The sequence below is a fragment of the Pygocentrus nattereri genome, chromosome 15, assembly GCF_015220715.1.
Source record: "Pygocentrus nattereri isolate fPygNat1 chromosome 15, fPygNat1.pri, whole genome shotgun sequence".
Lineage (NCBI taxonomy): Eukaryota > Metazoa > Chordata > Actinopteri > Characiformes > Serrasalmidae > Pygocentrus > Pygocentrus nattereri.
In genome coordinates this window covers 21,175,292-21,191,056 of record NC_051225.1, presented here as the reverse complement: position 1 = coordinate 21,191,056, position 15,765 = coordinate 21,175,292, and the positions used below count along the sequence as shown (strand labels likewise).

Sequence of the window (15,765 nt, the reverse complement as noted above, 5' to 3'; positions counted from 1 at the left end):
GAAAGCCAGTCATAATAGGCTGGGGGCAGACAGCACCTTCTCCCCCAGCTCCCCTTACCTTTCTGGGAGGTGGAAAAAAACAACCCTCTTAGGCAGTCCCTTGGGATCCACGCTGGCTACAACAATATGATATTATACATACAGACGGCCTGTTTGAAAGCAGAGGTCAGGGTATGAATCCCGATGACTAGAGGGGTCAGATAGATGGCGTATTCTTCAAAAAGGGGATTACTGAAGAAGGACTGGAGAGGTAGGGGGGCATCTAAATAAAAGCGACGTAAAAGGATCGTGTGTCATGGAGGGAAAGGAGAGATGATGAAAGACATGAAACTCACCTCTGGGCCTAGGTGCTCTTTTCCTGCGGTCTCTGAAAGCAGCTCCAGACTGCAGCGCTTCCAGCAGGCTGTCCATCACTCCAGTCTCATCCTTTTCTACAGAGCGAAAGACAGAGGGAGAGAGAGAATGTGAATGAGAGAGAGCACAAAAAAGCGCAAGCCATTGCCCTCTACACATCTACACATGTTCAAAAAAGATCTGTAAAATAATGACTATCACTCAATCAGATTGATCCAAATCCAATAAAACATAACCTAGATTCCAGGTTGTGCATATGACAGATTAAGGAACTATTAAGGATTCAATTAGAAACTAGTTACATGTGACAGATCATCTGATTTTTGTAGAATGGAACAAGCACGTGCATGGTTCACACTTACACACACATTCTTAGTTCAACTCAAGGTTAGCAGTAGGGACTTTTGCCTGCTACTATTACTCACACTCACATGCACACACACACAAGCCTATAGGGCTAACTCTGGCTCATTTACAGCATTTTTTTCCTGTTGATTAATGAGCACTGCCCCTGTCAAACAAATAAACAGATGAACTTAATGAAATACACTTCATGAATAAAAGATATATAAATTCAACCTGAGGTCAGTAACAGGAACTTTTTTTTAACCAATTACCATACATGTGTACAACACGCACACAGACAGTAGCAAGGACATTCATAACCAATATTTATTATCTTTGGTTTATGCTACCCAAGGTATATAAGTCTTAAGAAGTCTTATACAAACATCAAAGATAATCTTAAATGTTATTGTCATATGCGGCGTTCTTCATAACTGAACAAGATCCTGCTTATTTCAGATTGGAAATTAATAATAACTTTTCCTTTCAAGAAATCTCTTCTGACCACCCGATCACCTGTCCTCAGAACCTCATATCCTCTGCTTGCTCAGATAACAGATCACTGAGCTTCAGCATCTAAGCTTGTCCTCTGGCTCCTCCATAAACAGCATCAAATCAAATTAATGGGCAAAACCTTTATCCTCCAAAAGACCAATCAATAAGAGACGTATTCTTTGAACAGTTTGAACTCTTCTGATAACATTATCTTCTTAAATATGCTATATATGTATCGCTTATTTATTTGTTTGTTTTTTTTATAATTGTTTATGCTACTGTCTATACATATCAATTTTATTATATACACTACTCACAAAACATTAGGGATATTTGGCTTTCGGGTGAAATTTCAGGATGAACCTAAAATGCACTCTAACCTTTACGGGTGTGACCTTCTCTAAACTTTTGAATGTGCATGGCCAACTGTTCAATGTTTCAATACTTTTTGCACAAGTTGCTGTTCTCTAACAAGGAGCTGAACGACAAGGTGGTGGTGGTCTTATAATGTGGGCAGGTGTCAATACAGAATATAGTCAATACAGAACTGCCCTACACTTTGTGAATGGTACAGTAACAAGCCCATACTACTTGAATAACATCATTAATCCAGTCATTGTGCCTCTGCATGAACAATACAGGCCTAATTTCATCTTCATGGATGACAATGTTCCAGCTCATCGAGGTTGCATCATTAGGGAATGGCTGCTGGAGACTGGGGTACCTCAAATGGAGTGGTCTGCACTTTCTCCAGACCTGAATCCCATAGCAATGAAATTTGAATTTTAAAGAGAGAAGGTAAGAAATAAAGAAAAAAGAAAGTGAGAGAGAAAACGAGAGATAGAGAGAACAAGACAGAGACAAAGAAAGAGAGAAAAAGAAAAACAGTGAAATGGAACAAGAAAGAGGCAGGATATAGACAGAATGAGAGAGAGAGACTAAGAGAAAGAGAACGAGAAAGGGAGAGGGAAAGAGTGAGTGAGAGAGAGGGAGAGGAGAGGGAAAAAAAAAAAAGAACACAACCATCAGATTGTGGTGAGGGTATTTCTTTTCCATTTTACTTTCCTGGCCTTGAGTGAGGGTTTCCATAGCAATGCGCAGAAAGATTAGAGGCGCTGGGCCCTGGGCAGTACATCAGGGTGGAAAGCTCGGCGATTTGAGAAGCAGACAGGCCCTTAACTGGCTCATACATCACCTGTGAGCCGCTCGCTCTAAACAAATCCACTGTATTTGTGGCTTTTGCCGGCCCTCTCATAAAAACGGATCTGGAGCTGAAGTCGTTAACCCGAAGCAACTGGCTTTGCTGCTGCAGAGGCCTCCAGAGAGCAGAGAGAGAGCGGGCCTGCGGACACCGCAGCCCCTCAGGCACAATAGAGCCAGGCTGGACTAAAGCCTGCAACTAAATCGCTACTGGCCACGACACAGCCCGCCATATCCACAGTCAAACGGAACACATGACACAGCACCCACACTTTCTCACAGCTTACACAGGAGAAAGAGGGGAGGAGAGAGAGCAAGAGAGAGAAATAAAGCTGACAGAAAAGTGTGGTTTTCAGCAGGTTTTGAGAAAAAAGTGTTTATCAGCAGTGCACTGGAAAACTGTGTTTAACTGGTAAGCACCTCTAGTGTTGACAGCGTAACCTTGCTACATCAATCCTTTGATATATTGATACTGAAGAAAAAAAGAAATAAAGAAAGAAAAATATAAGAGAAAGAAAAACACACAAAAAACAAGGTTTTGTGGGTTCAAATGAAAACCGAGCATACTGCAGAAAGTACCTGAACTCCTTCTCTGTATAGGCACATATAGTAGGTACATCACCTACTAACTGGGATAAAAAACACAAATTTGCAGGCCAGATGATCAGGAACGTGACAAAGCCATGTTATCTTAAAGGATCACAGTGGGGCAATTAGCACAGGGGGTGCCACGAGATTACAGTTAGCAGCACACTGGTGAACATGCTGTTTCGGCTGGAAGAGCTCCAGTATTTGACAGAAACAGCTGAAAACATCTGTCTGGAGAGCCAGGTGTGGAAAGAATGCCCCAGATATAGAGCCAGAGGAATATAAGCTGCTGTTTTGTCTCCCCCTTTGACAAATCTGCACTTAATTATGAATGACAAACTCAACTCATTTCTGGATATTTTTTCTAGGGTTGCACTGATATTTTTGGTCTAATAATATTAATGGATCACTCTACTGAATTAGTTTAAAATCAGACATCAAAGCACATTTCAGATTTTTTACTGACTTGCACTTCAGATTAAAATCTTTTGCTTTAAGGAATGCTATACATGAATTAAGTTTATTCTATTAAAATAAATGAGTGAATATGTGTTTTTTGTGTTTTGGCAGACATGAAAACATGGGGCAGTATTTTTTGAATAAAGTTTTTCAAGTTTCATGTTTTCCCCCAAAAGTTCTCAATACGAGATCACAAGACTAGGTTGCGTCTGACTCTGTTCTTATTTCGAGGCCGTGTGCCATGGCCATGTTGGTAAATTTGTTCTCTCACACCATTCGTGTGCTTGAATGGTCAGGATTCTTGTTTGAAAATTCCTCTCAGAACATACTTTCAACCCTCCAGGCTGAAATGTAGAGGTAACCAGATCTAGATTTCAAATGAGGTTGTCAGAGCACATTTACAGACGTACCGTTGATGCTAGTACTTCAATTTCAAATGTGAACCTAAGGTCTAACATAATTTTACCTACGTCTCCCACAATTTGATGGGCTGCTGATTAATATAGCTGGCTAGCTAACCTAGGGAAATGATCAGTAGCAGGCCAGCTGCACTTTTCAACATGACAGCTTCCGAGCATAGCTCCTAGCCGACAGTTGTGCAGCGGAAAGTGAAAAGCAAATATAAAACAAATAACCCTCAAATTGTTGCTATGAACTGCAACTGGTCCTAATACCACATCACAGCCAGAGGGAAAGGAGAAGCGTTTCTGACCACCAAGCAAAATCCAATAAGAAGCTCAATATCGGTAAAGATAAAGATCGGTAAAGATTTATATATATATATATATATATATATATATATATATATATATATATATATAAATAATGACAAATGTGTTTTATTGATTTCATAAGGTTTTTATGTGCATTAATTAAACCAAATGCTACAAACCATATATGCTGCTGTGATTTCATATGTGACAATGACACTTTCAGTTTTGTATTTACAGATCTGCTCCCCTTTCAAAGAAATAGGAGTTTTAGTCAAAAATAAATGCGGCATTTTTCTGCAATTTTAGTGCATTTATTAGCTGAAAAAAGAAAACAAACTCTTCCATAACTTTTGTAAAAGCCACATGTTTAGGTCTTATTTATTTATTTATTTATTTTTACTCCATCCCATAGAGGACGTGCTAAGTTATCTTCACTTAGATAATCAACAAAACACCTAACGAAGGGTGCCAAACATTTGTATATGACTGTATACCATTCAAAACCAGCAAGAGACATCGGCACGTTAAACGTGATTTCTTCGTGACATAACTGGCACATAAATGGGACCTTTCCTTTAGTGTGTTATATATCTTTCTGTGCATCTAAATGGTTTTCAATGTTACAAAGCTCAAAGTGCATGCCAGATGGAGTAACTCACTTCCACCGTAATCACTGGTCTACATTGCCTATATCTATGATCGGACGAATATATTAAATAAAAATGAAAATTCTGCCCCAATTTTTATTCTATTTTCAAACACTTCCACTGCCATTACCGAAGTCCTTTTACGATACACTTAATAAATCACTAACTCAATTTATTTGGAACGATAGGAAAGCTAGACTTTGTCTTAAGCTATTATTTTTACCTTATGAGAGGGGAGGCCTCCAACTTACCTAACTTCAAATGGTATTACATGGCTACCCAGCTAACTGCGGCCTCGTTCCATTTCAGTGTAGAGACAACACCTGCCTGGGTAGATATTGAACAAAAGTTCATTCCGGATTCACCATTGAGTTCATATTTATATTCATCTGATATTAAGACACTGAAAAGATGTACAAAAAATCCCTTTCTTAACAACACAGAACTTGAAGAAGTTAAGGGGAGTTAAGAAGGAAAGGGACATATATCTAAATATTACAATATATTAGTTGCTTATAGCACTGAATCAGTATCAGACAGACTAAACGCATGGGAAATAGATATTAAAGAGAACACTGATGAAAGAGATTGGGGAGATGCTTGTCTTAAAGCTTGTCTAAAAGCAAACAGTAAATACAAGGTTTCGTTTACTTCAATATAAGTGGCTGATGAGGATGTATATAACGCCTGTTAAACTCCACCATAGGTCTGCTAATATTCCAGATATTTGTACAAAGTGTATGAATGAAAAGGGAAAAATCTTTTTCACTGTTTATGGGTTTTTGGAGAAATGTTAGAGTGTTTGGCAGAAATATTTATGACCAAAGTCCCTTAAATGCCAAACTGTGTTTCCTTGGGATGTATCAGAAGGATTTTTTACAAATGCCGATACAATACCCAGCACTGGACTTTGGACTTCTTTAGGCCAGGAGGACCATTGCACTGTGCTGGAAGAGCATGGAAGGTCCTACACTGAAAATAAGAGAACTCTATTGGACTAGAGAGATTGAAATACATTATAAGGGGCAACCAAGAAGATTCTGTCAATCTCTGGGAACCATACATGATTATGATTACAGATGAAAACTACAAATCTCAATTAATGTGAGTCTGTAAACTATGAAAATTGGGGAAGGGTTTTTTTTTTAAAACAATTATTATTTAGCATCTTTACTTATGTATTATTATTATTAGTAGTATTTCTTTTCAATTAACTGAATTGTTTGATGCTGTATTGAAAGGTGGTGATGTGTATGTATACGGTGCATCTGGAAAAAATTTAAATGACAAAGATATTTTGGAACAAAAAAAAAAAACAAAAAAAAAAACACAACAACAACAACAACAACACAAAAAAACCTCACTTCCACCGAAACCACTTTGCTCAGCTGCTTGAAATGCCTTGTTGGAATTCCAGCCCTTTCCCTTTGTGACAAAATGATGTAATCTCGTAACAGGATCCTTAATTCTCGGTTTACTGGCAAGTTTAGCATGTCCTCACACAATGTACAGCAAATCCTGGAGGCCAGGAATAGTATACTCAGTTTTGTAGCCATGTTGAGAAGGTGCTGACCTGAATTTCAGGAAAGAACTCTGGCTCAAACCAATACAGCAGAACTGCAGTCACTGGAAAAATAGTTTAGAGCTGCTCAGGACAGAATATTCAGTCTGCAGCAGTTTCAAAATCAGAACAGAGTGGATGAGCTGACCAATCAGAGAACACAGGGCTCATCGAGAGAGTGGGGTCCCCTTTAAACAATCATTACATAATAATCTAAATGAGATATGGTAAAGAAATCAGTGACGTTCCACTTGTGATTGGCATATGCTATTAATTTCTGGCATGTTCCACTGCAGTTTTTCATGTCGGTGGTATAAAAACATAACACACTGCCTACAGAATGCTATTACCTCCATATGCAGGAAAGGACCACATCTCATTGTATTGATTTTCTTCATTGTACATTTTATTAAGTAAGGTAATATCAGTTATCTTCATCTGCTTTATGTTCACATTGTGCAGCAAAGACAGAAATGTGGATAGGAATATGGCTTCAACAACAACAACAAAAAGATATTTCTCTTGACTTACATTTCACATTTTTACTCTATTTATCTCTTTAGTAAACTCTACTAACTTTGCTTTCACCACTTATACTTCGCAGAGTGCTCCACCACACCATTCCACTGATGTTATTAACACGCATCAGGGTTGCACACAGCCATGCTGATTGAGCAATTGTTGGCCTGTGGCAGACCAGTCTCAATAGACAAGGGGAGTCAAAAGGACTCAGTAATTTCAGAGCAGATAATAAAGTTGGGGTTGGTCTCAATCAGTGTGTATTCTTTGACAGTATGGCAGGGATAAAGAGGGAGCGGATCGGGTAATTAAGGTCTAGGAATGATGCTATTGTATAGAGCATTCAGGAAAATTTAGAGAAAAGGGCTCAGAGGAACATCCACTATCAGGCACAGATACACAGGGAGGAGAGCATCATTGACCTTTATTAGCCAAACTTCAATTAGGTACAGCAACAGACTGGACTGAGAGGCCAGCCGTGAGTGTATGTGTGTTGGCAGCACTTGTTACTTCTCCCAGGAACAAATTAAAGACGTTCATTTCCTTTTGGCTACATGTTTACAATTTTACCTGTCTGAACAGTAGTTTTGGGGGATATTTTCACTGAAGTGCTCATGATTGTAGCTAAACACTTCCACACTTATGCCTAATTAACCCGAAATATAGAATTAAGTAGGCAAAGGTGAAGCTTTCTCGCATCTCAACATCATACTTTCTAAAAACATTAGGGATGTATGATGATATCAGAATCATAACTGTATCAGCAAATACTGAGCTGGAAAAAAACCTTCATTGGACAGATCTGGCCATTATTTTGAATTGATATTTAAAGATATATTTATTACACAGAATGTTTAGGCAATGCTGGGATACTGTACTAAAAACCCTACAAACATAAATGTTACATGTCTCTGTAAAGCTAATTCAGGTAGTCCAAGTTTTATTTTAGAACCTTTTGAGCTTTGCTAGATATTTACATGACAAATATGAAACAAATATCGCCATATTTTTGACTTTTATTTTTCATTTTGGCCCTCTCCTGCAAAGATGCCACTTTGGAGATTATTTTTTGGACAGTGATGATTTGTATTCCTATCTTTGTGAGTATTTCTATTCACATATGTATTATTGTAGCTGAAAAATGCAATTCACCTAATCCCACTTGTTGAACTTGAACTAATATCAAACATTAAAGCATTTGCTATGACAATTCTCAATAACGGTAACATGGCATTTTTGCATTACTGAACAAAACCTGTCATGACAGCTTATGACATCTGCCATCACATTTTTATGGTAGGGCTCAAGTGCTACTAAAAATGTTTCAGTTTGGCAAAGAAAAGCATTTTTAGAGAAAAAAAAAAAAGTTTTCCAACCAGAAGGAGGCAAAGGTCCCCACCACAATGTCACAATGTTTATGCTTCTCATCATTCTGGGAACATCTGGTTCCCGCAAGGAGCTAAATACGTGAGTGCACACACACACGCACGCACGCACGCGCACACACACACACACACACACACACACACACACACACACACACACACACACACACACACACACAGTCCATCTCCTTTAGTCTGTTTATGCTTAGCAGATGCTCTGTTTGAGTGGAGTGGAGGTGGTTGAGGGGTGGAAGTCAGGTGGTTCAATGGGCTATTTTTACTTGGTGGCGCCAGGGTAATGGTGGATGGCAGTGCCATAACCCCATTGCGGAAAAACGAGCTGTGAATGCCAATCACTTATCGCATCATTCCAACAGCACAGAGAGCGAGCTGCCTTAAACCTTAGCCAGCCATGCAGCACCATGGCCAGCAGCAGCAGGCAGCCTGCTCACAGCCAGGAAGGTCCATGCTGCACCACAGCGAGCTTTCAGAGAGAGGGAGGGGAGGACAGGAGAGAGAGACTGGTTTGGAAGCCGAGAGAGATGGAAGCTGAAAGTGCAAGGTAAAAGGGCACATAATAGGGGGAAATATGGATTCTGAGAAGACGTGGATAACGAGAGAAAAATGAAAAGAGGATTTTGAGTGTGGGATGAAAGAATGAGAGAGGTGGGTTTAGAGGCAGCTAGAATTAAAGCAAAGGGCTAAAGAGTGGAGAGATGAATTAAGATGAACCAGGTGGATGCATCATGACCCTCTTTGAGTGTGTGTATATGAGGATACCAGAGCTGCTCTTCTTTACAATCACGTCACTCAAACCTCCATTTTCTGCAACACCCTTACCTTTTTCATACCAGCTGTGTGTGTGTGTGTGGTGGGGGGCTTGACACCTACAGCTAGACATCTGACTATAAGAGGAACTTTTTTACCCAAAATTATGCATAAATAATTCAGTAAGATTTAAGCTAAATTAATTTGGTCCTAATACCAGGATAGAATTATAGTGCTTTGATGTGAAGTGTGATGTGATGTGAACATTCTTGAGAAACTGACCAAGCCAGTTGTTCACTCTGGTGGTGACAGGTACCAGACCTTAAAACAATGTAATGCCTCTAAAACAGTTAATACTTAAACAGTTAATACATAAAATGGTTCAAAATATGTTGTCTGATGTCTGAGATATATTTTATAATAGTTTTGAGATAAAAGTTTGAACTAAAATGTGGGTGTTTTCAACTGTTCTTAGTGGCGAGATACATGCAAAGCAAAATATCACACAAAGAAAACATCAACAACTGAATTATGCAGAATTTCTGAAAGAAGTGAAATTCCCCTTTAAACCCATGTAAACAATTATAAAGACTTTTTCCAACTGATGTCTGACTTTAATGTCAACTTAACATAACACTTATAATAGGTGTTAATCAGTTCTTTAGGTAATTAACATGCTTTTCATGCGCAGGGTCAGGTGTTAGAGCAGGGAAAACAAGAAAGTGTAACAGAAATTTAATTCACAACTATATATTTCTGTTTTTCCCTATTCCCTATGCAGGAATATTTTTCCATACCTCCGAAGTTCAGTCTTAGAAGTTGGCTGCATTTACTTGCTTCTTACGAACCAAGCAATACCAAACACATTCAGTCACGTTGAGGAGTCCATTATTCTGAGAACACTACACTGTTAAAAATAAAGATACTGTGCAGGTATAGTTTTAAGTATGCAGGTATGGTTTTAAGGTCCTATTATATGCTGTAAATTTTCCCAGTGGAAAAGTATATATTTGTACTTAACCTTTGTTCATAACCTAATGTTTTAAACATTAGAACAATAAACAATAAAATAAAAAAACCTGGAGATGAGATGGGGTGTGTAAAGTCAGTATAACTTAGAAAATATAATTTTAATGGATTGTGGTACAAATATATTCCCTGACTAAAGGTACTGAGCTATACCCTTGAGGGTCCCACCCCAGTGACAGGAGGGGAACTACCCCAGTTTTGTATCGTTATTTCTCTTTTATTATTGATTTCCTTTTCTCAGGAATAGCTTCTTGAAAGCTACACATCCTTTCAGACCTACAGTGTTGAGTAGCATCTTATTACAGTGCAAGATCGACAGAAACACCTGTGGACTGAAGTAAGAGTGGAGCTGGATTTACTCTCTGTGATAAATCTCTCTGTGAAAGGTTTTGGTTCTGTATGGTTGTTAGGAATCCTATTCTCCTTATATCTTTAAAAAAAACAGCAAAAATGAACAATGACAGCTCACAAAAAGCTTTGGAGACTTTTTGCTTATTTTTCTATGACTTCCCCATGCCTTATGCAAGTGGATAATCTCACATCTAATCTCAGAGATACCTCCAAAAAAGGAATAGCTTGTACTTTATGGCTTCTGAGGTTAGAAATTAAACAAACAGTGGTCTCACTATAAGATACAGTCATGCAGCCTTGATAAAAAGTACTTCACAAAGTGAGGACTACTTAGTTATTCTCTAAACAGGCTACTGCTGTTTTTCACTGGTTTTCCTACAGGACATTTTTGTTCTTAAAATGAATGTAACCAAATACACACCCACACATCTCACTGTGGCCCACATTAAAAGAATTTTGCAGCTTTAAGCAATCAGCCAAGTGCAGAAGGAACACTTCATTTACAAACTGGACAAAGAAGTATAGAAAATATGAAGAGATGACTGACCACATTACTGACCCTCACACCTCCATTGCATTCCAGATGCTAGTGGCAGTGGAATCTTTGCCAAGATAATTGAATAGACCTATGGGAAATGGGTGGATGGATGGATGGATGGACGGATGTTGAGAACAACTCATTTGAAAGAAGTGGAGAAAGCAGGGGGGAAGCGAAAAGGAGAGAATGAGAAATAGAAAACTGAGCAGAGGTAGGAGTTGGCCTGCTGGGCTTCTGATGGAGGAGATAGAAAGGGTGGGAGAGTTTAATAATGGGGAGAGTGAAGGAAGAGAAGGAGATGTGAGAAGAAGTGATATGGAATGATTCAGTGGCAAACAGAAAGACATTGGGGCTGACTGCTGCAGTATCACATCTCTGCAGTATCACATTAATTAGTTAAAGAGCTCAAATCCAACTTTTTTCCATTTTACATTTTTGTGTTGAGATCCACTTATGACATTTCCTTCAAAATTTCCTTGGGTTTATAATAATTTTTGCATTTCTATTTTATACCTCTCTTTTTCTATTTGAACTGAACAAGCATTTTTAAAAAATGATGCCCAAATGTTTTACTGTTCTTTTTTAGTTATTCTGATTAATTTGTTAATAAACTGGTGCTTACCACATCAAGATCAAAAGGGTCGGTGTGAATAAAATTTGGCAGACATGTATTTTGAGACCTCACATCTATTACAAACAGTAGCCTTTCTAAAAACTTCTCATTATTTGTGTTCTATTTGCTTCATATGGTACTGAGCACTTGGACCCCGATACTTGCCACTGTCGTTTAGCTCTTATAGTAATCATAGACTGTGGACATAAATATGCTGCACATAAATTTCAGATACAAACTAAATGGTAGCCGACTGTCTTGGTTATTTGGCTAAATGAGCTCTTTTCAGTATTGTTATCTAAGTTCTGACTAGCCTAAAAAAATTAATTGAGAAGTGTTTTGAAGTGTTCCTAAAATCAAGAACTCTTCAATCGACATGACTCACATGAATGGTGTTTTCAACCAAGTGCACATGGCACCAGGACACCCTAGGCCACAGTTCAACGATTGACTTTGTAGTCGTGTCATCGGACTTGCGGCTGTGGGTTTTGGACACTCGGGTAAAGAGAGGAGCTGAGCTGTCAAATGATCACCACCTGGTGGTGAGTTGGATCAGGTGGTAGGGGAAGATGCCAGTCAGACCTGGCAAGCCCAAACGTATAGTGAGGGTTTGCTGGGAACGTCTGGCAGAAGAACCTGTCAGACTGATCTTCAACTCACACCTCGGTCAGAACTTTGACCAGATATCGGGGGAGGTGGGGGACATTGACTCAGAATGGGCCATGGTCCGCTCCTCCATTGTTGAAGCGGCTGACTGCAGCTGTGGCCGTAAGGTAGTTGGTGCCTGTCGGGGCGGTAATCCTCGAACCCGGTGGTGGACACCCCGGGTGAGAATGCCGTCAAGCTGAAGAAGGAGTCCTACCGGGCATGGTAGGCCTGTGGGACACCAGAGGCAGCTGGCAGGTATCGACAGGCCAAGCGATTTGCGGCTTCAGTCGTCGCCAAGGCAAATACCCGTATGTGGGAGGAGTTTGGTGAGGCCTTGGAAAGTGACTAAGTCGGCTCCAAAAAGATTCTGGCAAACCGTCAGGTGACTCAGAAGGGGAAAGCAGTGTGCCACTAGCTCTGTATATAGTGGAGATGGTGTGCTGCTGACTTCGACTGAAGACGTCATTGGGCGGTGGAAGGAATACTTTGAGGAGCTTCTCAATCCCACCGACATGTTCTCCAGTGAGGAGGCAGAGTCTGGGGACATGGAAATAGGCTTGTCCATTACTGAGGCCGCTAAGGTAGTTAAGAAGCTCCTTGGTGGCAAGGCTCCAGGGGTGGATGAAATCCGCCCTGAGTTCCTCAAGGCTCTGGATGTTGTGGGGCTGTCTTGGTTTGACACGCCTTTTCAACATTGCATGGACATTGGGGGCGGTGCCACTGGATTGGCAGACTGGGGTGGTGGTAACTGTTTTTAAAAAAGGGGACCGGAGGGTGTGTTCCAACTACAGGGGTATCACACTACTCAGCCTCGGCTTATAGTCAAACCTCGGATCCAGGAGGAGCAGTGCGGGTTGCGCCCTGGTCATGGAACACTGGACCAACTCTTCACCCTCTCCATGGGAGTTTGCCTAACCAGTCCATATGTGCTTTGTGGATCTGGAGAAGGCATTCGATTGTGTTCCCTGGGGTATTCTGTGGGAGGTGCTTCGGGAGTACGGGGTACATGGCTCTTTGCTACAAGCCATTCAGGCCCTGTACAAACAAAGCTGGAGTTTGGTTCGCATAGCCAGCAGTAAGTCAGACTCTTTCCCAGTGAGAGTTGGACTCCGTCAGGGCTGCCCTTTGTCAACGATTCATAATTTCATAATTTTTATGGACAGAATTTCTAGGCACAGTCAGGGGATGAAGAGTGTCCGGTTTGATGACCTCAGGGTCACATCGTTGCTGTTTGCAGATGATGTGGTCCTATTGGGGACATCAGGCCGCGAACTTCAACTTTCGCTGGATCTGTTTGCAGCCGAGTGTGAAGTGGCCGGGATGAGAATCAGTACCTCTAAATCCGAGACCATGGTTCTCAGGTGGATAAGTGGAGGAGTTCAAGTATCTCGGGGTCTTGTTCACGAGTGATGGTACAAGGGAGCGGGAGATTGAAAGGCGGATTAGTGCTGGGTCAGCAGTGATGCGGGCTCTTTACCGGTCTGTGGTGGTAAAGAAAGAGCTGAGCCATAAGGCAAGGCTCTCAATTTACTGGTTGATCTACGTTCCCACCCTCACCTATGGTCATGAGCTTTGGGTAATGACCGAAAGAATAAGATTGCGAATACAAGCAGCCAAAATGAGTTTCCTCCGCAGGGTGTGTGGACTCTCCCTTATAGACGGGGTGAGAAGTTCTGTTATCCGGGAGGGACTCAGAGTAGGGCCGTTGCTTCTTCACGTTGACAGGAGCCAGTTGAGGTGGTTCGGGCATCTGGTTAGGAAGCCTCCTGGACGCCTCCCTCGGGAGGTGTCACAGGCAAGTCCACTTGGGAGGAGACCCCGGGGAAGATCCAGGACACGCTGGCATGACTATATCGCCCAGCTGGCCTGGGAGCTCCTTGGAATCCCCCTTGGTGGAAGTGGCTGGGGAAAGGGAGGTCTGGGCCTCATTGCTTAGGATGCTGCCCCCGTGACCCGAACCCCAGAGAAGCGGAAGAGGATGGATGGATGGGTGTTTTCAACCAAAAGGTGACAGATTTGCATACATAAAAATCTAACTTAGTGCCAGTCCAGAGATTAGATATATATTCCTTAATGGAGCAGACAGATGTCTATATAGGAAATATGTTCACACAAACCTCAAACTAAATAACATCAGTATGCTATGCCATTCGCCAGCATTTATGTAAAAAGGCACAATTGAGACCGCAAGTTCTCTCATAAGTAGCAGAATGCAATCGCCTATGCTTCCACCTCTGCACATTCTCAGGTCACTCTCTACTTCCAGTCAGCCTCTTCCCCGTCACGGCTTTTGAATACATGCGACAGAGATCATCTGAACTGTACCATGCAACCTGTATCAGTGCAGCAAAATGCCAGACACTTTTCTGATCCGACAGCTGTGCATCCTGATTTTAAAGTCATTTTTGTGGCATAAAGGTCAAATACTCTTGTTGTTCGTTTGTTCGACAAAAGGACAAAGTTTGCGGAGATATCTTGAAAATGCAAAAAATTGCATCTTTCAAATGCTGTAGCCTTTGGAGAAAATACAAGACAGAATTCATGCTCACACAGGCTGGATGTCTATGGTGACAGAAATAGAAACTTGTAAGATGTAATCATTCAACATCTTTGAGGCCAGATTCCCATTTGCAGCTAAAATACATTGTTTTCTTTTAACTAATGAATACAGTGAATTGCTACAGATAAAATGCAGGCAGATGGTAATGATTTAAGCAAAGAAAGCAACAAAAATGTTTTAGAATTAAAAGAAGACTCAAAATCATAGGGTTTTCTTTTTCCTTAATTTCTCCAGTCTGTTTTTGTGCAGGCAGATTTTTCAGTAGTTCTATATTTCTACATCATGTATATTCTCCAGCAATTGTTGAAGGGGTCAGTGCTCTTGGGAGGTTTTCAGTGGCAGCACTTTCAACAGCCTGCTGTACCTCTCAGAGAACAGCTCACATATGAGGCATGTATACACCACATGGCACTCCAATGTTTGCTGTCATAGTCCTAAATCTGGTCCTTACCCGTGTGGTCTTGTACAACAGCAGAGACCTCCTCTCTTCACTTCTCAGCATGCTCTATACAACACACACCATCACAGCTTCAAAACCTAGCTCTAAATCAATATAGTGTGTGTGTATGCATTTGTCTTTGTATATTTCCAAAAAAAAAAAAAAAAAAAAAAAAAAGGTGCTGCCAATACAGGAAACCAAAAGACGGGGCCTTACCGCAAATGTTACGACCAACAAAATGGTCTTGACAGAGTAAAGTGCTATTTAAAAACCTCTAAATGTCAGAGAGCACTCTTCATTTCTTTAACTTCCAGTCAAAACAGCCATTAAGTACTAGCTGAAAAATTTAAAAGATTAAAAGAGAAAACAGGACTTAGCCATGACCTGGTAGACCATCAAAAAACAGCATTCAATGCTGGCTTTACATGGTGAAACTTAAAAGCAACTTTAGTTGCCTAAAACTAAACTGCACTTGTATAGCATAATGTAAAATATCCTAAAAACTCTGACCTAACAGTTACAATTATCTCAACTCTATCAAACTATTTTTGTG

General features: G+C 40.5%; 1 protein-coding gene across 4 annotated transcripts in view; it reads right to left on the bottom strand.

Moving 5' to 3' along the window:
- diaph3 (diaphanous-related formin 3) overlaps nt 1-15,765 on the bottom strand; it is a 468,447-nt gene that overhangs the window by 100,454 nt on the left and 352,228 nt on the right. For all 4 annotated transcript variants that reach the window (XM_017699480.2, XM_017699484.2, XM_017699482.2 and 1 more), the window contains one exon: nt 336-431. In XM_017699480.2, coding sequence (XP_017554969.1) covers nt 336-431 — 96 coding nt within the window. The remainder of the gene's footprint in view (nt 1-335; nt 432-15,765) is intronic.